This window comes from Peromyscus leucopus, chromosome 8a (genome assembly GCF_004664715.2).
Source record: "Peromyscus leucopus breed LL Stock chromosome 8a, UCI_PerLeu_2.1, whole genome shotgun sequence".
Taxonomy (NCBI): Eukaryota; Metazoa; Chordata; class Mammalia; order Rodentia; family Cricetidae; genus Peromyscus; species Peromyscus leucopus.
Window position 1 is genome coordinate 65,118 of NC_051085.1, and position 22,764 is coordinate 87,881.

General features: G+C 40.3%; 1 protein-coding gene across 1 annotated transcript; it reads right to left on the reverse strand.

Annotated features, from left to right (window-relative positions):
* Positions 1-3,581: 3,581 nt before the first annotated feature.
* On the reverse strand, positions 3,582-4,570 carry LOC114688991 (transmembrane protein 41B-like). Its single transcript, XM_037200412.1, has one exon. The coding sequence runs from the start codon at positions 4,433-4,435 to the stop codon at positions 3,629-3,631; it is 807 nt and encodes a 268-aa protein (XP_037056307.1). The 5' UTR covers positions 4,436-4,570; the 3' UTR covers positions 3,582-3,628.
* Between the last annotated feature and the right edge of the window lie 18,194 nt (positions 4,571-22,764).

Here is a 22,764-nt window from a genome sequence, read left to right on the forward strand (position 1 = left end):
CCATTTCCTGTGTGTATCTCAATGTGAACCCAATAGTGACATTTCTTACCCAAAAAGAACTGTTGCTCCTAGTATAAGAGACTGCATGGGATTCAACTCCCTTCATGTAGGGGAATTCAACACTATGTTACCTAATGAGAAACACACTCTGCTTTTGAGAAAAGAGCACTCTTCTACTCTACTGTGTTTCCTACAGAGGCAGAACACTGAGCTTACTCAATACAAAAGAACTGTCCTTCCTGCACACACGGGCCATGTCTGGTTCAACTCTGCTTAGAAAAGTGAGCACAACAGTAGCTTCTCTAACATCCAATGCACTGTACTTGCTGGCAACAAAGGAAAGTGCCATTTCCACTGTGTATATCAAATGAGCCCAAGAGTGACTTTCCTTACCCAAAACGAGCTGTTGCTCATAAGATAAGAGATGGCATCAGATTCAACTCCCTTTTAAAGGGGGAATTCAACACTGGGTTTCCCAACCAGACACACTCTGCTTTGAGAAAAACACATTCTTCTACTCTACTGTGTTTCCTATACAGCCAGAAGAGTGAACTTACTCAGAATAAAAGACAAGTGCTTCCTAAACTCACAGGCCATATCTAGTTCAAATGTGCTTAGGAAACTAAGGACAACAAAAGCTTCTCTTACATCCAATACACTGTACTTGATGGAACAGACACGAGTGCCATTTAATGTGTATCTCCATGGGAGCTCAATGGTAACTTTCCTTACTCAAAAAGAGCTGTTGCTGATAGCATAAGAGACTGCATGTGATTCAATGCTATTTATAAAAGGGAATTCAACACTTAGGTGTCTACTGAGAAACATAATCTGCTTTTGAGAAAAGAGCACTTTTCTACTCTAATGTCTTTCCTATACAGCCAGAACAATGAACTTGCACAGAACAAAGGAACTGGGCTTTTTATTGTCATGGGCCATATCCAGTTCAACTCTACTGAGAAAACTGAGCACAACAACAGCATCTTTCCGATTCAATGCACTGTACTTGCATGGAATAGACCTGAGAGCCATTTTCAGTGTGTATCTAAATGGGAGCTCTATAGTGACTTTGCTTATCGAAAATAACTGTTACTCCTATTGTAAAAGATTGCATGTGAATAACCTGCATTTAGGTAGGGGATTTCAATGCTAGGTTGCTTGATGAGAAACACACTCTGCTTTTGAGAAAAGAGCACTCTTCTTCTCTACTGTGTTTCCTATTCACCTATTCACCGGAACAGTGAGCATGCTAAGAAAAAAAGAACTGGACTTCTTATATTGACAAGCCATATATAGTTAAACTCTGCCTAGGATACTGAGCAAAACAGTAGCTTCTCTTCCATCAAATGTACTGTATTTGCTGGAAACAGATGCGAGTGCCATTTCCGTGTGTATCTTATTGTGAGCCCAAAGTGACATTCGTACCTAAAAGAAATGTTGCTTCTAGTATAAGAGACTGCATGTCATTCAAATCCATTTATGTAGGGGAATTCAACACTAGGTTGCCTAAGAGAAACACACTCTGCTTTTGAGAAAAGAGCACTCTTCCAGTTCTCTGTTTCCTATACAGCCAGAAGAGAGAGGTTGCTCAGAACAAAAACCTATACTTCCTACATACACAGGCCATATATAGATCAACTCTGCTTCAGAGACTGAGCACATCTGTAGCTTCTTTCCATCCAATGCACTGTATAGGCGGGCAACAATCCTGAGTGCCATTCCCACTGTGTATCTCAATGGGAGTCCAAAAGTTATTTCCTTACCCAAAAAGAGCTGTTGCTCCTAGGATAAGAGCCTCCATGTGATTCAACTCTGTTTATTAAGGGGAATTCAACATTGAGTTGCCTAATGAGAAACACACTCTGTTTTTGAGAAATGAGCACTCTTCTATTCTAATGTGCTAAGTATACGGCCAGAATGGTGAATTAGCTCAGAACAAAAGAACTGAGCTTCCTACACACACGGGCTATATCTAGTTCAACTCTCATTAGGAAATGGACCACAACAGTAGCTTCTATTCCATCCAATGCACTGTGCTTGCTGGGAACAGAAGCAAGTGCCATTTCTACTGTGTATCTCAATGGGAGTCCAAGAATGACATCCTTACACGAAAAGTACTATTGCTCATATGATAACAGATTGCATATGATTCAACTCCGTTTATGAAGGGCAATTCAACACTGGGTTGCCTAACAAGAAACACATTCTGCTTTTGAGAAAAGAGCACTCTACTACTCTACTGTGTTTCCTACAGAGGCAGAAAACTAAGCTTGCTCAGAACAAAAGAACAGTGCTTCCTACACACACGGGCCATATCTAGTTCAACTCTGCTTAGGAATGTGAGTACAACAGTATCTCTCTTCCATCCAATGCAGTGTATTTGCTGGGAAAATATGAGTACCATTTCCACTGTGTATCTCAATGGGAGCATAAGAGTGACTTTTCTTACCCGAAAATAATTGTTGCTGGTTGGATAAGAGACTGCATGTAATTATACTCCATTTATAAAGTAGAATTCAACACTGGGTTGCCTAATGAAAACCACACTCAGCTTTGGAGAAACGAGCACACTTCTACTCTACTGTGTTTTTTTAAGGTAATTACACAATATACTCTTTAATGAGCAGACATATTAATGAAGCAAAATTTACAGTCATTGGAACAAATAAACTAGAGTTAACCACTGTTTCTGCCAGATGTTTCAGTATAAAATAATAATGTCTAAAAACTATTTGCTTCGAGTATTTACTTTTAGAACCCCTTCAAGATAATAAAGACACTGTAACAAAATATTATTATCTGAATATACATTATCAACACCAATATGATACAGGCATATAATTCTCATTTTATATATGTACGGTGGAAATACTGTAAAGCCTAGAAAAAGGATGAAAACAGACTGGTCAGAATTTAAATTATCATACTTATCCATGATAAAAATCTATAAGGAAAACTTTAATAACTCATCCTTGCTACATTCACTGGCCAATGGAAAGTGATGTCTGAAGAGAAAGAAAATAAAACCTCCTGTTTGCTTCAAGTATTCAGTTTATGCTGTGAATTTTTCTATTGTTTGATTTCACTGTTCCTTATTTTACTTTAATATAGAGTCTTGTGGCATTGCTCAAGCTGGTCTCAAACTAGCAATCCTCTGGCCTTAGTCTCCTGAGCAGCCGGGATTACATGTATGTGCCACTGTACCCAAGTTCACTATTTTAGTTATTAGACAGAAAAGAAAAAAAACACTCAATTCAATGAATCATTTAGAGTAAGAATTCCAAACCAAGTCACATGAATGCTATCTCAGAGCTACTCTTGGAAGAGTAATGGATAACATACACCTCACAAATCTGATGGCAGCACTTCTCATAGTATAACAATTTCTGTTCGCCCTCATCACATAAATGCATTGTTTTAACTGTCTCCTGGGATATTTTACTTTACAAATCCTTCTTTCAGTTACTGAAGAGGTGATTTCAAAACATAACACGGATACACCTGCTAATCCTGAGATGATGATGGTGGTGGTAGTGGTGGAAAACAAAAACTCATGATTTTTATTCAAATTTCTGCTTTAGTTTTTTCTGGAAGATGACTGGCAGAATAGAGAGAAGAGCCAAAACCATTAGAATAAATACTGAGTTCCAGGAAACAGCTTCCCCGCTGTCGTAAGCTGATACAGAGTTGTTCCTGCCTTTATTGCTACAAAAGAGGGAGGTGCAACACCTAGAAAAGTGCCAATAAAAAACACTTTCAATGACACATTTATCACAGGAGATGTAATATTAATAAACCAGTTAGGCAGAAATGGTGTGATTCTCAAAAATATAATGTAGTTAATGAGATGTTCTCTATGACGCTCTACCTGCTGCGACCATTTTACTGCTTTCTCTGTTAGGTATTTGTATACAACAGGTCTTCCAACTAAATAGGAGAGCATGTAGCAGAATGAGGCACCAAGTCCAGAACACAAACAGACAAGGAATAAGGCTAGTGGAAAGGGATAAAGAAACCCCGAGAGTATACTGAGGAATATGGAACCTGGAATAGCAAATGTTTGCAAGAAATTATATGTAGCAAAATAAGCAACCAATACTTGTACATAAAAGGTGTCCTTATATTTGGAGAGAACTTTTCCTAAAGCCTTGGCATCATCCATATCTCTTGGAACCTTCATGTTCGCTCTTTCTTCTTCACTAAGCTGAGCAAAATTTTTATATACCAAAAACATAACAAATGCTGCACATAAGAAAATGGACACCAGTATAAGGAGTGACATTCTTGCTGACCCAGCTTCTGCACAAGGTTTGTCCTTCAGGTGGTCTCTGCTGCCTGGCGTGGTGGAAACCCGCGTGCCGGTTGCCGGGTCCCCGGCCGGGGTCGAGTGCAGCGGCCCTGTCTGCGTTCGCTCGGCGACACGTCCTTTCGCCATGGCTGCTGCAGGGGGCCGTGAATAACGCCCAGTGGTGCCGCGCCCCCTTGAGTGACTAAACTCCCCTAGCAGCTTCCTACCAACACCGAGCGCGCGGCACAGCCACTTCCGGTGCGACCTCCTCACCCAAGACGACCTCAGCAGCTCTACTGTGTTTTTTATAGAGGCAGACCAGTGAGCTTGCTCAGAACAAATGAACGTTGTGTCCTACACTCATGGGTCATATCTGGTTAAACTCTCCTTAGGAAACAGCACAACAGTAGCTTCTCTTCAATCCAATGCACTGTACTTGCTGGGAAGCAACACAAGTGCCATTTCCACTCTGTATGTAAATGGGAGCACAATAGTGACTCTCCTTATCTGAAAAGAACTGTTGCGCAAAGGATAAGAGACTGCATGTGAATCAACTCTGTTTATGAAAAAGAACACAACACAGGTTGCCTAACGAGTGACACACTATCCTTTTGAGAAAATTACACTCATCTACTCTACTGTGTTTCCTATACATCCAGAACAGTGAACCTGCTCAAAAAAAAGAACTGTGCTTCCTACACATACAGGCTATATCTAGTTCAACTCTGCTAAGGAAACTGAGCACAACAGTAGCTTCTCTTCCATCCAATGCACTGTACTTCCTGGGAAGATACGCAAGTGACATTTCCACTGGGTTTCTAAATGTGTGCCCATGACTTTCCTTATGAAAAATTAACTGTTTCTCTTTAGATAAGAGACTGCACGTGATTCAAGTCCATTTAGGAGGGGAATCCAACACTGGGTTGCCTAACGAGAAACAAACTGCATTTGATAAAAGATGACTGTTCTACTCTCCTATGTTTCCTAGAGTGGTAGTACAATGAGCTTGCTCACAACAAAAGAACTATGCTTCCTACATAAGTGGGCCATATCTATTTCAACTCTGCTTAGGAAACTGAGCACAACAGTAGCTTCTCTTCCATCCAAAGCACTGTACATGCTAGGAAGAGATGTGAATGCCATTTCCACTGTATATATCAAGGGAGCCAGCAGTGACTTTCCTTGCCGGAAAGGAACTGTTGCTTGTAGGTTAAAAGACTGCATGTGATTCAAATCTGTTTAGGAAGGGGATATCAACACTGGGTGCATAACGAGAAACAAACGCTGCTTTTGAGAAAAAAATCACTCTTCTATTCTACTATGTTTCTTAGAGAGGCAGAACAGTGAGCTTGCTCAGAACAAAAGAACTGTGCTTCCTACACTCACGGGCCATTTCTAGTTCAACTCTGCTTAGGAATCTGAGCAAAACAGTAGCTCTTCTTCAATCCAAAGCACTGTACTTGCTGTGAACAGACACTAGTGCCATTTCCACTGTGTATGTCAATGTGAGACCAAGAGTGATTTACCTTACCTGAAAAGAAGTGTTGCTTGTAGGATAAGAGACTGCATTGCTACAACTCTGTTTATGCACTGGAATTCAACACTGGGTTGCCTAACAAGAAACAAACTCTTCTTTTGAGAAAAGATCACTCTTCTACTCTACCATGTTTCTTAGAGAGGCAGAACAGTAATCTGGCTCAGAACAAAAGAACTGTGCTTTCTACACACAGGGTCATATCTAGTTCAACTCTGCTTAGGAAACTTAGCACAACAGTAGCTTCTCTTCCATCCAAAGCACTGTGCTTGCTGGGAAGAGATGCGAGGACTATTTCCACTGTGTATCTCAATAGGGGACCAAGAGTGACTTTCTTTACCAGAAAAGAACTGTTGCTTGTAGGATAAAAGAGTGCATGTGATTCAACTCTGTTTATGAAGGGGAATTCAACACTGGGTGCGTAATGCGAAACAAACTCTGCTTTTGAGAAAGGATCACTCTTCTATTCTACAGTGTTTCTTAGAGAGGCAGAAAGGTGAACTTCCTCAGAACAAAAGAACTGTGCTTCCTACACACATAGTCCATTCTTGTTCAACTCTGCATAGGAAACTGAACACAACAGTAGCTTCTATTCCATTTATACCGCTGTACTTCTTGGAAGAGACGCAAGTGTCATTTACACTGTGTATCTCAATGGGAGCCCAGGAGTGACTTCCTTTACCGAATAAGAACTGTTGCTCATAGGATAAGAGACTGCACATGATTCAACTCCATTTATGAAGGAGAATTCAACACTGGGTTGCCAATGGGAAACACTCTGCTTTTGAGGAATGATCACTCTACTTCTCTATTGTATTTCCTAGAGACACAGAACAGTGAGCTTTCTCAGAACAAAATAACTATGCATCTAACACTCGTGGGATATATCTAGTTGAACTCTGCTTAGGGAACTGAGCACAACAGTAGCTTTTCTTCCATCCAATGCACTGTACTTGCAGGGAGGAAATGCAAATGCCATTTCCACTGTGTATCTCAATGGGAGACTAAGAGTGAATTCCTTACCCTAAAAGAACTGCTGCTCATGGAATTAGAGACTGCCTGTGATTCAACTCCTATTATGAAGGAGAATTCAGCATAGGATACCTAATGACAAACACACTCTGCTTTTGAGAAAAGAGCACTCTTCTACTCTATTGTGTTTCCTATACCTCCAGAATGGTGAGCATACTAAGAACAAAAGAACTGTGCTTCCTACACATACAGGCAGTTTCTAGTTCAACTCTGCTTAGGAATCTGAGCACAAGAGTAGCTTCTATTCAATCCAATGCACTGTACTTGGTGTGAACAGATGCTAGGGCCATTTCTACTGTGTATCTCAATGTGAGACTAAGAGTGACTTTCCCTACCCAAAAAGAACTGTTGCTGGTAGGTAAAGGACTGCATGTGATCCAACTTCAATTTTGAAGGGGAATTCAACACTAGTTGCCTAACGAGAAACACACCGTGCTTTTGAGAAAAGAGCACTCTTCTACTGTACTGTGTTTCCAATATATCCAGAACAATGAGCTTGCTCAGAACAAAACAACTGTACTTCCACACATAGGCCATATCTACTTCAACTCTATTTAGAAACCAGAGCAAAACAGTACCGTTTCTTCCATCCAATGCACTGTACTTGCTGGGAAGAGACGCGAGTGCCATTTCCACTCTGAATCTCAATGGGACACCAAGAGTGACTTACCTTACCTGAAAATAACTGTTGCCCATAGGATAAGAGACTGCATGTGATTCAACTCCATTTATGAAGGTCAATTCACCCTGGGTTGCCGAACAAGAAACACACTCTGCTTTTGAGAAAAGAGCACTCTTCTACACTATTGGGTTTCTTATATTTAGAGAACAGTGAGCTTGTAAAAGAACTGTACGTCCTACTCACACGGGCCATATCTAGTACAACTCTGCTTAGGAAATTGAGCACAAAGAAGCTTTTCTTCCATCTAATGCAATGTACCAGCTGGGAAGAGACTCGAGTTCCATTTCCACTGTGATTCTCAATGGGAGCCAAAGAATGACATTCCTTACCCTAAAATGATTGTTGCTGGTAGGATAAGAAACCGCAAGTGATTCAACTCTGTTTATGAGTGTAATGCAACACTATGTTGCCTAATTAAAAACACACTCTGCTTTTGAGAGAAAAAAAAAGCACTCTTCTACTCCACTGTGTTTCCTATTCAGCCAGAACACTGAGCTTGCTCAGAACAAAAGAACTGGGCAATTTACACACACGAGCCTTATCTGGGTCAACTCTTCTCAGGAAACTAAGAACAACAGTAGCTTCTCTACAATCCAAGGTAATGTACTTGAAGGGAAGAGACACAAGTGCCATTTCCACTCAGTTATGTCAATGGGTGCCCCAAAGTGACTTTCCTTACCTGAAAAGAACTGTTGCACATAGGATAAGAGACTGCATGTGAACCAACTCCGTTTATGAAGCAGAATTCAACACTGGGTTGCCTAATGAGAAACTCATTCTTCTTTTGAAAAAAGAGTGTTTCCTACAAAGGCGGGCCATATCTACTTCAACTCTGCTTAGGAAACTGAGCAAAACAGGATAAGAGACTACATGTTATTCAACTCTGATTATGAGGCAGAATTCAACACAGGTTTGCCTAACGAGAAAAAAACTCTGCTTTTGAGAAAATATCACTTTTCTACTCTACTGTTTTTCTTAGAGAGGCAGAAAAGTGAGCTTGGTCAGAACAAAAGAACTGTGCTTCCTACACACACAGGACATATCTATTAGAACACTGCTTAGGAAACTCAGCACAACAGTAGCTTTTCTTCCATTCAATGCCCTGAACTTGCTGTGAAGAGACATGAGTGCCATTTAGACTGTGTATCTCAATATGAGCCCAAGTGTGACTTACTTTCCACGAAAAGAACTGTTGCTCTTAGGATAATAGACTGCATTGATTCAACTCCATTAATGAAGGGGAATTCAACACTGGGTTTTCTAACTAGAAACACATTCTGCCTTTGAGAAAAGAGCACTCTTCAACTCTATTGTGTTTCAAATGCAGCCAGATCAGTGAGCTTGCTCACAACAATAGAACTGTGCTTCCTACGAAGGCGGGCCATATCAAGTAAACTCTGCTTAGGAACCTAAGTAAAACATAAGAGACTGCATGTGATTCAACTCCGTTTATGAAGGTAAATTCAACCCTGGCTTGCCTAATGAGAAACACACTCTGCTTTTGAAAAAAAAGAGCACTCTTCTACTGTACTGTGTTTCCTATACATCCAGTACAAGAAGCTTGCTCAGAACAAATCAACTGTTCATCCTACACATGGGCCATATCCAGTTCAACTCTGCTTAGGAAACTTAGCACAACAGTAGCTTTTCTTCCATCCAATGCACTGTACTTGCTGTGAACAGACACGAGTGCTATTTCCATTATTTAACTAAAAGGGAGACCAAGAGTGAATTTCCTTACCTGAAATGAACTGTTGCTCATAGGATAAGTGTCTTCATTTGATTCAACTCCGTTTCTTATGGGGGATTCAACACCGGGTTGCCTAATGAGAAACACACTCTACTTTGAGAAAAGAGCACTCTTCTACTCAACTGTGGTTCTTAAACATTCAAAACAGTGAGGTGGGTCAGAACAAATGACCTGTGCTTCCCACACATTGGCCATATCTAGTTCAACTCTGCTTATGAACCTGAGCACAACAGTAACTTCTCTTCCATCCAATGTACAGTACTTGTTGGGAACACAAGCAAGTGCCATTTCCAATGTGTATCTCAATGGGAGCCCAAAGTGACTCTCCTTACCCGAAAAGAACTGCTGGTCCTAGGATAAGAGACTGCATGGAAATAAATTCTGTTTATGAAGGGAAATTCAACACTTGGTTACATAATGGGAAACACACTGTTTTTCAGAAAAGTACACTCTTCTACTCCACTGGGTTTCCTCAACTTCCAGAACAGTGAGCTTTCTGAGAACAAAAGAATTCACCATCCTACAAACATGTGACATATTTATTTAAACTCTGCCTCGGAAACAGAGCACAACAGTAGCTTCTTTTCCATTTAATGCACTGTACTTGCTGTGAACAGACGCTAGTGCCATTTCTACTATGTATCTCTATGGGAGCCCAAGAGTGACTTTTCTTACCTGAAAAGAAGTGTTGGTCATAGAATAAGTAGACTCCATTTATGAAGTGGAATTCAACAGTGGGTTGTCTAAAGAGAAACACACACTATTTTGGGAAAAAAATCACTCTTCTACTCTACTGTGTTTCCTAGAGAGACAGAAGAGTGAACTTGCTTAGAAAAAAAGAACTGTGATTCCTAAACACAGAGACCATATCTAGTTCAATTCCATTTAGCAAATTGAGCATGACAGTAGCTTCACTTCAATCCAATGCACTGTACTTCCTGGAACAGACACGAGTGCCATTTCCACTGTGTATGGGAGCCCAGTGGTAACTTTCCTTACCAGAAAATAATTGTTGCTTGTAGGATAAGGGACTGCATATGATTCAACTCCATTTATGTAGGGGAATTCAACACTGGGTTTCCAAATGAGAAACACACTCTGCTTTTGAGACTAGAGCATTCTTCTACTCTACTATGTTTTCTACACAGCCAGAACAGTGAGCTTGCTCGAACCAAAAGACCTGTGCTTCCTACACACGCGAGCTATATCTAAGTCAACTCTGCTTTGGAAACTGAGCACAGCAGTAGCTTCTCTTCCATCCAATGCACTGTACATCCTGGGACGAGACATGAGAGCCATTTCCATAGTGTAACATAATGGCAGCCCAACAGTGACTTTCCTTCCCCAAAAAAGATTGTTGCTTATAGAATAAGAGACTGCATGTGATTCAACTCTGTATGTAGGACAATTCAACACTAGGTTGCCTAAGAAGAAACACACTCTTGCTTTGAGAAACGAGCAGACATCTACTTTACTGTGTTTTCAATACAGACAGAACAGTGATCCTGCTCAGAACAAAAGAACTGTGCTTCCTACACACATGGGCTCTATCTAGTTCAACTCTGCTTAGGAAACTGAGCATAACAGGAGCATCTCTTCCATCCACTACACTGTACTTGCTGGGAACAGACCCAAGTCCATTTCCACTGTGTATCTCAATGAGAGCCCAATAGTGACTTTCCTTACTGGAAAAGAAATGTGGTTTATAGTACACGAGACTGCATGTGGTTCAACTCCATTTATGTTGTGGAATTCAACACTGGGTTGCATAACAAGAAACACACTCTGCTTTTGAGAAAAGAACACTCTTCTACTCTCCTGTGTTTCCTATATATCCAAAACAGTGAGCTTGCTCAGACAAAATGAACAAAATACACACGGGCCATATCTAGTTCAACTGTGCTTAGGAAACGAGCACAACAGTAGGTTCTTTCCATCCATTGCACTGTACATACTGGAAACAGATGCAAGTGCCATTTCCACTGTGTATCTCAATGGGAGCCCAATAGTTATTTTCCTTACCTGAAAAGAACTGTTGTTCCTAGGATAAGAGACTGCATGTGATTCAACTCTGTTTATTAAGGGAATTCAACACTGGATTGGATAATGAGGAACACACCCTGCTTTTAAGAAAAGAGCACTCTTCTATTCTACTGTGTTTCCTAAACAGGCAGAAGAGTGAGCTTGCTCAGAAAAAAAGAACTGTGCTTCCTACAGACACAGGATATATCTAGTTTAACTCTGCTTAGGAAACTGAGCACAATAGCTTCTCCTTGGTCCAAAGCACTGTATTTCCTGGGAACAGACAGGAGTGCCATTTCAACAGTGTATATAAAAGGGAGCCCATTATTGACTTTCCTTACCAGAAAAGCACTGTTGCTTGTAGGATAGAAGACTGCATGTGATTCACCTCCATTTATGAAGGCCAGTTCAACACTGGGTTGCATAATGAGAAACAAACTCTGCTTTTGAGAAATGAGCACTCCTCTACTCTACTGTGTTTCCAATACAGCCAGAAGAGTAAGCTTGCTCAGACCAAAACAACTGTGCTTCTGACACACAAGGGCCATCTCTAGTTCAATTCTGCTTAAGAAACTAAGCACAACAGTAACTTCTCTTCCATCCAATGCAGTACTTGCTATGAAGAGACTCGACTACCGTTTCCACTCTGTATCTCAATGGGAACCCACTAGTGACGATCCATATGTGAACAAAAAGTGTTACTCATAGTATAAGTGACTACATGAGATTCAACTCTGTTTATGAAGGGGAATTAAACACTGGGTTGCCTAATGAGAAACACACTCTGATTTTGAGAAAAAAGCATTCTTCTACTCTACTGTCTTTCCTATGCAGCCAGAGCAGTGAGCTTGCTCAGAACAAAAAAAAAAAAAAAAAAAAAAAACCTGTGCTTCCTACACACACGGATCATCTCTAGTTCAACTCTGATTAGGAAACTGAGCACAACAGTAGCTTCTTTCCATCCAATGTACTGTACTTGCTGGGAACAGACAGGAGTGCCATTTCCACTGTGTATCTCATGCGAGCCCAATGATGACTTTCTTTACCCAAAAAGAAGTGTTGCTCATAGGATAAGGGTCTGCATGTGACTCAACTCCATTTATGTAAGGCAATTTAACACTGTGTTCCCTAATGAGAAACACACTCTGCTTTTGAGAAAAGAGCACTCTTTTCACTGTGTTTCCTATACAGCCAAACAGTGAGCTTGCTCAAACCAAAAGAACTGTGCTTCCTACACACACGAGCTATATCTAGGTCAAATCTGCCTTGGAAACTGAGCACAACGGTAGCCTCTCTTCCATCCAATGCCCAAAACTCCCTGGAACAAGATGAGAGTGTCATTTCCACACTGTATCCTAATGGGAGCCCAATAGTGACTTTCCTTATCCAAAAAGAAGTGTTGCTTGTAGGATAAGAGATTGTATGTGATTCAACTCTGTTTATGTTGGGCAATTCAACAGTAGGTTGCCTAACAAGAAACACACTCTTCCTTTGTGAAAAGAACAGTCTTCTACTCTACAGTTTTTTATAAACAGCCAGTACAGTGAGCTTCCTCAGAACAAAAGAACCATGCTTCCCTCTCACACATGCCATATAGTTCAAGCCTGATTTGTAAACTGTGCAAACAGTAGCTTCTCTTCCATCCATGTACTGTACTTGCTGGGGAAAGACGCAAGTGCCATTTCCACTGGGTATCTCAATGGGAGCCCAATAGTGTCTCTCCTACCCGAAAAAAAAACTTATGCTAATAGGATAAGAAACTATATGTGAGTCAACACCATTTATGAATCAGAATACAATGCTGGGTTACCTAACGACAAACAAACTCTGCTATTGAGAAAAGAGCACTCTTCTACTGGACTGTGTTTCTTGTACAGCCAGAACAGTGAGTTTACTCAGAACAAAAAACTGTGCTTCTTACACACACGGGCAATATCTAGTTTAACTTTGCTTAGGAAAGTGGGCACAAAAGTAGCTTCTTTTACATCCAATGACTGTACTTGATGGGAACAGATGCGAGTGCCATTTCTACTGTTTAACTCAATGGGAGATCAAAAGTGACTTTCCTTACATGAAAAGAACTGTTGTTTGTAGGATAAGAGACTGCATGTGATTGAACTCCGTTTATAAAGGGGACTTCAACAGTGGGTTATCTAATGACAAAGAAACTCTGCTATTGAGAAAAGAGCACTCTTTACTCTACTGTATTTCCTATACAGCCAGAACAGTAGGCTTGCCCAGGCCAATAGAATTGTGATTCCTACACATGGTCAATCTCTAGTTCTACTCTGCTTGGAAACTGACTAGAACAGTAGCTTCTCTTTGTCCAATACACTGTTGCTGCTGGGAACAGACACAAGTCCAATTTCCACTGTGTATTTCAATGGGAACCTTATAGTTACTTGTCTTACCGAAAAAGAACTGTTGCTCCTAAATAAGAGACTGCATGGGATTCGCTCTGTTTATGTACGGGAATTCAAGACACAGTAGCATAATGAGGAACAAACTTGGTTTTTGAGAAAAGAGCACTCTTCTACTGTGCTGTGTCTCCTGGACAGCCAGAACACTGAGCTTGCTCATACAAAATGAAATATGCTTCCTACACACACGTGTCAAATCTGGTTCAACTCTGCTTGGGAAACTGAGCACAACAGTAGCTTCTCTTACATACAATGCACGGTACTTGCTAGGAACAGAAGCGAGTGCCAATTCTACTGTGTATCTCAATGGGAGCCTAGTTGTACCTTTCCTTACACGAAAAGAACTGTTGCACATAGGAAAAGAGACTGCATGTGATTCAATTCCATTTATGAAGTAGAATTCAACACTGGGTTGTTTAACTAGAATCACACTCTGCTTTTGAGAAAAGAGCACACTTCAACTCTACTGTGTTACCTATTGTGGCAGAACAGTGAGCTTTCTCAGGACAACAGAACTGTGCTTCATAAACACAAGGACCATATCTTGATCAACTCTGCTTTGGAAACTGAGCACAGCTGTAGATTCTCTTCCATCCATAGCACTTTACTTGTTGGGAACAGACGTGAGTACCATTTCCACTGTGTATCTCAATGGGAGCCCAATAGTGACAATACTTACATAAAAAAAATAAGTTGTAGAATAAGAGACACATGTGATTAAACTTTGATTATGAAGGGGAATTCAACACTGGGTTGCCTAATGAGAAACACAGTCTGTTTTAAAGATATTAGCAATCTTCTACTCTACTGTGTTTTCTATACAGCCAGGAGAGTGAGCCCTATCAGACCAAATGAACTGTGCTTCCTGCACACAAGGGCCATGTCTAGTTCAACTCTGCTTAGGAAACTGTGTACAACAGTAGCTTCTTTCCATCCAATGCACTGTACTTACTGGGAATAGATACGATTGCCATTTCCAGTGTGTATCTAAATGGGAATCCAATGGTGACTTTCTTTACCCGAAAAGCACTGTTGCTCACAGGATAAGGGACTGCATGTGATTCAACTCCATTTATGTAGGGGAATTCAACACTGGGTTCCCTAATAAGAAACACACTTTGTTTTTGAGAAAAGAACAGTCTTCTACTGTACTGTTTCCTATACAGCCAAACAGTGGGCTTGCCCAGACCAAAAGAACTGTGCTTGCTACACACACTAGTCAAATGTGGTTCAACTCTGCTTAGGAAACTGAACACAACAGTAGCTTCTCTAACATACTGTGTATCTAAATGGGAATCCAATAGTGATTTTCCTTCCCCCAAAAGAAATATTGCTCCTAGGATAAGAGAATCCATGTGATTCAACTCCTTTTATGAAGGGGAATTCAACACTTGGTTGATTAATGAGCAACATACTGTACTTTTGAGAAAAGAGCACTCTTCTACTCTACTGTGTTTCCTATACAGTCAGAACAGTGACCTTGCTCAGACCAAAGAAGTTTGCTTCATACACTCAGGGGCCATGCCTAGTTCAACTGTGCTTAGTAAAATGAGGACAATATTAGCTTTTCTTCCATCCAATGCACTGTACTTGCTGGGAACAGACAGGAGTACCATTTCTAGTGTATATCTCAAAGCAAGCCCAATAGTTACTTTCCTTACTCGAAAAGAACTGATGCTCATAGGATAAGAGACTGCATGTGATTCAACTCCATTTATGGAGGGGAATTCAACACTGGGATGCCTAACGAGAAACACACTCTGCTTTTGAGCAAAGAGCACTCTTCTATTCCACATTGTTTGCAATGAAGCTAGAATAGTGAGCTTGCTCAGATAAAAATAACTGTGATTCCTAAGCATGGGCCATTTTAGTTCAAATCTGTTTATGAAACTGAGCACAACAGTAGCTTATCTTCCATCCAATTCACTGTACTTGCTGTAAACACACCCCACTACCATTTTCACTGTGTATCTCAATGGTAGCCCAATAGTGACTTTCCTTGCACTAAAAGAACTGTTGCTCATAGGATTGGAGACTGCATGTTATTCAACTCCAATTGTGAAAGGGAATTCAACACTGGATTGCCTAATGAGAAACACATTCTGCTTTTGAGAAAAGAGCACTCTTCTACTCTACTGTGTTTCCTATACAAATGGAACAATGAGATTGCTCAGACCAAAAGAACCATGCTTCTGCAGACAAGGGCCATATGTAGTTCAACTCTGCTTGGGAAACTGAGCACAACAGTAGTTTCTCTTCCATCCAATGCTCTGTACTTGCTTGGAATATACACGAGTGGCATTTCTAATGTGTATCTCAATGGGAGCCTAATAGTGACTTTCCTTACCCTAAAAAAACTGTTCCTCATAGGATAAGAGATTGCATATTATTCAACTCCATTTATGTAGGGGATTTGAACATTCAGTTGCCTAATGAGAAACACACTCTACCTTTGAGAAAAGAGCACTCTTCCATTCTCCTCTGTTTCCTGTACTGCCTGAACAGTGAGCTTGCTCAGAACACAAGAACTGTGTTGCCTACACACACGGGCCATCTCTAGTTCACCTCTCCTTATGAAACTGAGCACAACAGTAGCTCCCTTCCATCAAAGCACTGTACTTGCTAGGAACAGATGCGATTGCCTTTTCCAAAGTGTATGTCAATTAGAGCCCAATAGTGACTTTCCTTACCCAAAAATGACCGTTGCTCCTTAGATAAAAGACTGCCTGTGATTCAATTCCGTTTATGTAGGGGAATTCAAAATTCTGTTGCCTAAAGGAAAACACACTCTGCTTTTGTGAAAAGAGCACTTTTCTACTCTAATTTGTTTTCTATACAGCAAGAACAGTGAGCTTGCTCAGTACAAAAGAACTGGGCTTTCTACACACACAGGACATATCTAGTTCAACTCTGCTAAGGAAACTGAACACAACAGAAGCTTCTCTTCCATCCAATGCTCTGTACTTGCTGGGAACAGACGTGAGGGCCATTTCCAGTGTGTATCTGAATGGGAGCCAATATGTTCTTTCCTTGCCCACAAAAGAACTGGTGCTCATAGGATAAAAGACTGCATGAGATTCAACTCCTTTTATGAAGGAGAATTTAACGCTGGGTTGCCTAATGAGAAACACATTCTGCTTTTAAGTAAATAGCACTCTTCTACTCTACTGTGTTTCCTATACAGCCAGAACAGTGAACTTGCTCAGAAAAAAAAAACTGGGCTTCCTTTAATCACAGGCCATATATAGTTCAACTCTGCATAGGACTGAGCACAACAGTACTTCTCTTCCATCCAATGTACTGTAATAGCTGAGAACAGACATGAGTTCCATTTCCAGTGTGTATCTCAATGTGAGTCCAATAGTGATATTCCTTACCCAAAAAGAGCCGTTGCTTATAGATTAAGAGACTGCATACGATTCAACCCCATTTATGAAAGGGAATTAAACACTGGGTTGTCTAACCAGAAACACACTCTTTTTTGGCAAAAGAGCAATATTGTACTCTACTGTGTTTCCTACAGAGGCAGAACAGCAAGGTTGCTCATAACAAATGAACTGTGCTTCCTGCACAAACGGGCCATATCTAGATTAACTCTGCTTAAGAAAGTGAGCACAACAGTAGTTTCTTTTCCATCCAATGCACTGAACTTGCTGGGAACAGACACAAGTGCCACTTCCAGTGTGTATCTCAATAGAAGCCCAACAGTGACTTTCCTTACCCGAAAAGTTCTGTTGCTTGTAGGATGAGAGACTGCATGTGATCCAACTCTGTTTATAATGGGCAATTCAACACTGGGTTGCCTAAAGAAAAACACAATCTAGCCGGGCGGTGGTGGCGCACGCCTTTAATCCCAGCACTTGGGAGGCAGAGCCAGGCGGATCTCTGTGAGTTCGAGGTCAGCCTGGGCTACCAAGTGAGTCTCAGGAAAGGCGCAAAGCTACACAGAGAAACCCTGTCTCGAAAAACCAAAAAAAAAAAAAGAAAAAAAAAAAAGAAAAAAGAAGAAAAACACAATCTGCTTTGAAAAAAGAACACTCTTCTACTCTCATGTTTCCTAAAGAGACACAACAGTGAGCTTGTTCAGAAAAAAATAACTGTGGTTCCTACACACGTGGGCCATATCTAGTTGAACTCTTCTTAGTGAAATGACCACAACAGTAGGCTCTTTTCCATCCAATGCTTTGTACTTGCTGGGAACAGAAGATGCGAGTCCAATTTCCACTGTATATCCCAATGGTAGCCTAATGGTGAATTTCTGTACCCGGAAAAAAAAAAACTGTTGCTCATAAGATAAGAGACTGCATGTGATACAACTCGGTTTATGAAGTCGAAATAAACACTGGGTTGCCTAATGAGAAAAACACTCTGCTTTTGAGAAAAGAAGACGCTTCCTCTCTACTGTGTTTCCTACAGAGGCAGAACAGTGTCCTTGCTCAGCACAAGAGAACTGTGCTTCCTGCACACACAGGCCATATATTGTTCAACTCTGCTTAGGAAACTGAGCACAACAGTACTTTCTCTAACGTCCAATGCATTGTTCTTGCTGGTAACAGTCTCGAGTTACATTTCCACTGTGTATCACAATTGGAGCCCAATAGTGACTTTCCTTACCCAAAAAGAACTGTTGCTCCTTAAATAAGAGACTGCATGTGATTCAACTCCGTTTATGTAGGGGAATTCACCATCAGGTTGCCTAAAGGGACACACACTCTGCTTTTGAGAAAAGAGCACTCTTCTACTATACTTTGTTTCCTATACAGCCACAACATTGAACTTGTTCAGTATAAAGTAAGTGGGCTTCCTACAATCACAGGCCATATCTAGTTAAACTATCCTCAAGAAAAAGAGCAAAACAGTAGCTTCTCTTCCTATCCATTCAATGCACTGTACTTGCTGGGAGCAGACACGTGTGCCTTTTCCATTGTGTATCTCAATGGGAGCCCAATAGTTAGTTTCATAACTTGAAAAGAACTCTTACTAATAGAATAAGAGAATACATGCGATTCAACACCATTTATGAAGGGAATTCAACACTGGGTTGCCTTACAAGAAAGACACTCTGATCTTGAGAAAAGAGCATACCTTTACTCTACTGTGCTTCCTATAAAGGCAGAACTGTGAGCTTACTCAAAACAAAGGATCTCTGCTTTCTACACACAGGCCATATCTCGTTCAACCCTGATTTAAAACTGAGCATAAAATTAACTTCTCTTCCATCCAGGAACTGTACTTGTTGGGCAGACATGAGTGCCATTTTCAATGTGTATATCAATGGGAGCCCAAAAGTGCCTTTTTCTTACATGAAAAGAACTGTTGGTCATGTTAAAAAGAGACAGTATGTGATTACACTCTGTTTATGGAGGGGAAATCAATATCTGGTTGCCTTAGGAGAAACACACCTTGCTTTTGAGAAAATAGCACTTTTCTACTCTACTTGCTTCCTATACAGCCAGAAAAATGAGTTCCTCAAAACAAAAAACTGTGCTTCCTACACATGGGCCATATCTAGTTCAATTATGCTTAGGAAACTGAACACAAAATTAGCTTCTCTTCCATCCATTGGATTGTACTTGCTGGGAATAGACACGGGTGCCATTGCACTGTGTTTCACAATGGGAGCACAATACTGACTTTCCTTACCCGATTAAAAGTGTTGCTCATAGGGAAAAAGACAGCATGTGAATCAACTCTCTTTATGAAGGGGAATTCAACACTCTGTTGCCTTAGAAGAAACACAATCTGCTTTTGAGAAAAGAGCACTCTTCTAATCAACTGTGTTTCCAAACAGTCAGGTGTGTGAGCTTGCTCAGAACAAAAGTACTGTGCTTTTACACACAGGCCTTATCTAATGCAACTCTACTTAGGAATCTGAGCACAACAGTAGTTTCCCTTCCATCCAATTCACTGTCCTTGCTGAAAACAGACCCGAAGGCCATTTCCTCTGTGTATCTCTCAATGGAGGCAACAGTGAATTTCCTTAACTGAAAAGAAGTGTTGGTCCTAGTAAGAGACAGCAAGTGATTCAAATCCATTTATGGAGGTGAATTCAACACCGGGTTGCAAAAAGGAGAAACACACTCTGCTTTTGAGAAAAGAGCCGTCTTCTTCTCTACTGTGTTTCCTATACAACCAGAACAATGAGGTGGTTCAGAAAAAAAAATGTGCTTCCTAAACACAGGCCATATCTCTTTTAACTCTACATAGAAAACTGAGCATGAAAGTAGCTTCTCTCACATACAATGCACTGTATTGTTGGGAACAGACACGAGTGCCATTTTCACTGGGTATCTCAATGGAAACCTATAGTGACTTTCCTTACCCGAAAAGAACTGTTGGTCTTAGTAAAAGACACAGCATGTGATTTAACTCCGTTTATGGAGTGGATTTAAATGCTGGGTGGCCTTAGGAGAAACACACTCTGCTTTTGAGGAAATAGCAAATTTCTATTCTATTGTGTTTCCTATACAGCCAGAAAAATGAGTTGCTCAGAACAAAAGAACTATGCTTCCTACACACAGACCATATGTACTTCAATTCTGCTTAGGAAACTGAACACAAAATTAGCCTTCTCCCCATCCATTGTACTGTACTTGCTGGGAACAGATGAGAGTGCCATTTGCACTGTGTACCTCAATGGGAGCCCAATAGTCACTTTCCTTACCCGAATAAAAGTTTTGTTCATAGGGAATAAGACAGCATGTGATTCAACTCTCTATATCAATGGGAATTCAACACTGGTTTGCCTTAGGAGAATCAAACTCTGCTTTTAAAACAGACCACTCTTCTACTCAACTGTGTTTTCACAGACCCAGATAAGTGAGCTTGCTCAGAATAAAAGAACTGTGCTTCAAACACAAATGGGCCATATCTAGTTCACATCTGCTTCTGAAACGGAACACAACAATAGATTCTCTTCCATTCAATGCACTGTAGTTGCTGGTAACAAACATACTTGACATTTCCACTGTGTATCTCATTGGGAGCCCAATAATGAATTTCCTTTTTTTTTCTTTGGTTTTTTGAGACAGGGTTTCTCTGTGTAGCTTTGCGCCTTTCCTGAAACTCACTTGGTAGCCCAGGCTGGCCTCAAACTCACAAAGATCTGCCTGCCTCTGCCTCCCAAGTGCTGGATTAAAGGCGTGCGCCACCACCGCCCAGCTGTTCTATTTTGTTGACTTCAGCCCTCAATTTGATTATTTCCTGGTGTCTATTTCTTTTGGGTGAGTTTGTTTCTTTTTGTTCTAGAGCTTTCAGTTGTGCTGCTAATTCATTGGTATGGGATTGCTCCATCTTCTTTTTGTGTGCATTTAGAGCTATGAATTTTCCTCTTAGTATTGCTTTCATAGTGTCCCATAAGTTTGGGTATGTTGTACTTTCATTTTCATTGAATTCTAGGAAATCTTTAATTTCTTTCTTTATTTCTTCCTCGACCCATTGATGTGTCAGGTGGGCATTATTCAGTTTCCATGAGTTTGTGGGTTTTCTATAATTTTTGATGTTGTTGAGGTCTAACATTAAGGCATGGTGGTCTGATAAGATACAGGAGGTTATTCCAATTTTTTTTTATCTGTTGAGATTTGTTTTGTGGCCAAATATGTGGTCAATTTTTTAGAATGTTCCATGGGGTGCTGAGAAGAAGGTATATTCTTCTGTGTTAGGGTGGAATGTTCTGTAGATATCTATTAAGTTCATTTGAGTCATCACATCTGTTAGGTCATTTATTTCTTTGTTAACTTTCAGTCTGGTAGATCTGTCTTTTGGTGAAAGTGGTGTGTTAAAAACTCCCACTACTAATGTGGGTGGTTGATGTGCTTTTTAAACTTTAGTAGTGTTTCTTTTATGAATGTGGGTGCTTTTGTATATGGAGCATAAATGTTTAGAATCGAGACTTCATCTTGGTGGATTTTCCTGTGAAAAATATATAATGCCCATCCTGATCTCTTTTGATTGATTTTAGTTTGCAGTCTATTTTATTAGATATTAGGATAGCTATACCAGTTTGATTCTTAGGTCCATTTGCTTGGAAAGCCTTTTCCCAGCCCTTTACTCAGAGGCAGTGTCAATCTTTGAAGTTCAGGTGTGTTTCTTGTATGTAGCAAATGGATGGGTCCTGTTTTCTTATCCATTCTGTTAGCGTGTTCCTATTTATAGGTGAGTTGAGACCATTGATATTGATGGATATTAATGACCAGTGATTGTTATTTTCTGTTATTTTTTGTGGTTGTGTTGTGTTGTCTTTCTTTGTTGTATGTTGGTGTGGGATTATCTATTGCTTGATTTTTCATGGAAGTGTTTAGCTTCTTTGGGGTGGATTTTCACTTCTAGTGCTTTCTGTAGGGCTGAGTTTGTGGACAAGTATTGATTAAATAAGGATTTATACTGGAATATTTCGTTTACTCTGACTATGGTGATTGAGAGTGGCAGAAGACAAGATCAACTCAAAAGAATCAGTAGCCCTCCTATACACAAATGATAAAAGGGCTGAGAAAGAAGTCAGAGAAACATCACCCTTTACAATAGCCACAAATAATATAAAATACCTTGGGATAACACTAAATAAACAAGTGAAGGACCTTTTTGATAAGAACTTTAAATCTTTAAAGAAACAAATCGAAGAAGATATCAGAAAATGGAAGGATCTCCCATGCTCATGGATAGGTAGGATTAACATAGTAAAAATGCAATCTTACCAAAAGTAATCCACAGATTCAATGCAACCCCCATCAAAATCCCAACACAATTCTTCACAGACTTAGAAAGAAAAATACTCAACTACATATGGAAAAACAAAAGACCCAGGATAGCTAAAAGAATGCTATATGCTAAAGAAACCTTTAGAGGCATCACCATCCCTGACCTCAAACTATACTATAGAGCTATAATAATAAAAACAGCTTGGTACTAGTATAAAAACCAACATACGAAACAATGGAATCGAATTGAAGACCCTGACATTAATCCATGCACATATGAACACCTGGTTTTCGACAAAGGAGCCAAAATGATACAATGGAAAAAAGAAAGTATCTTCAA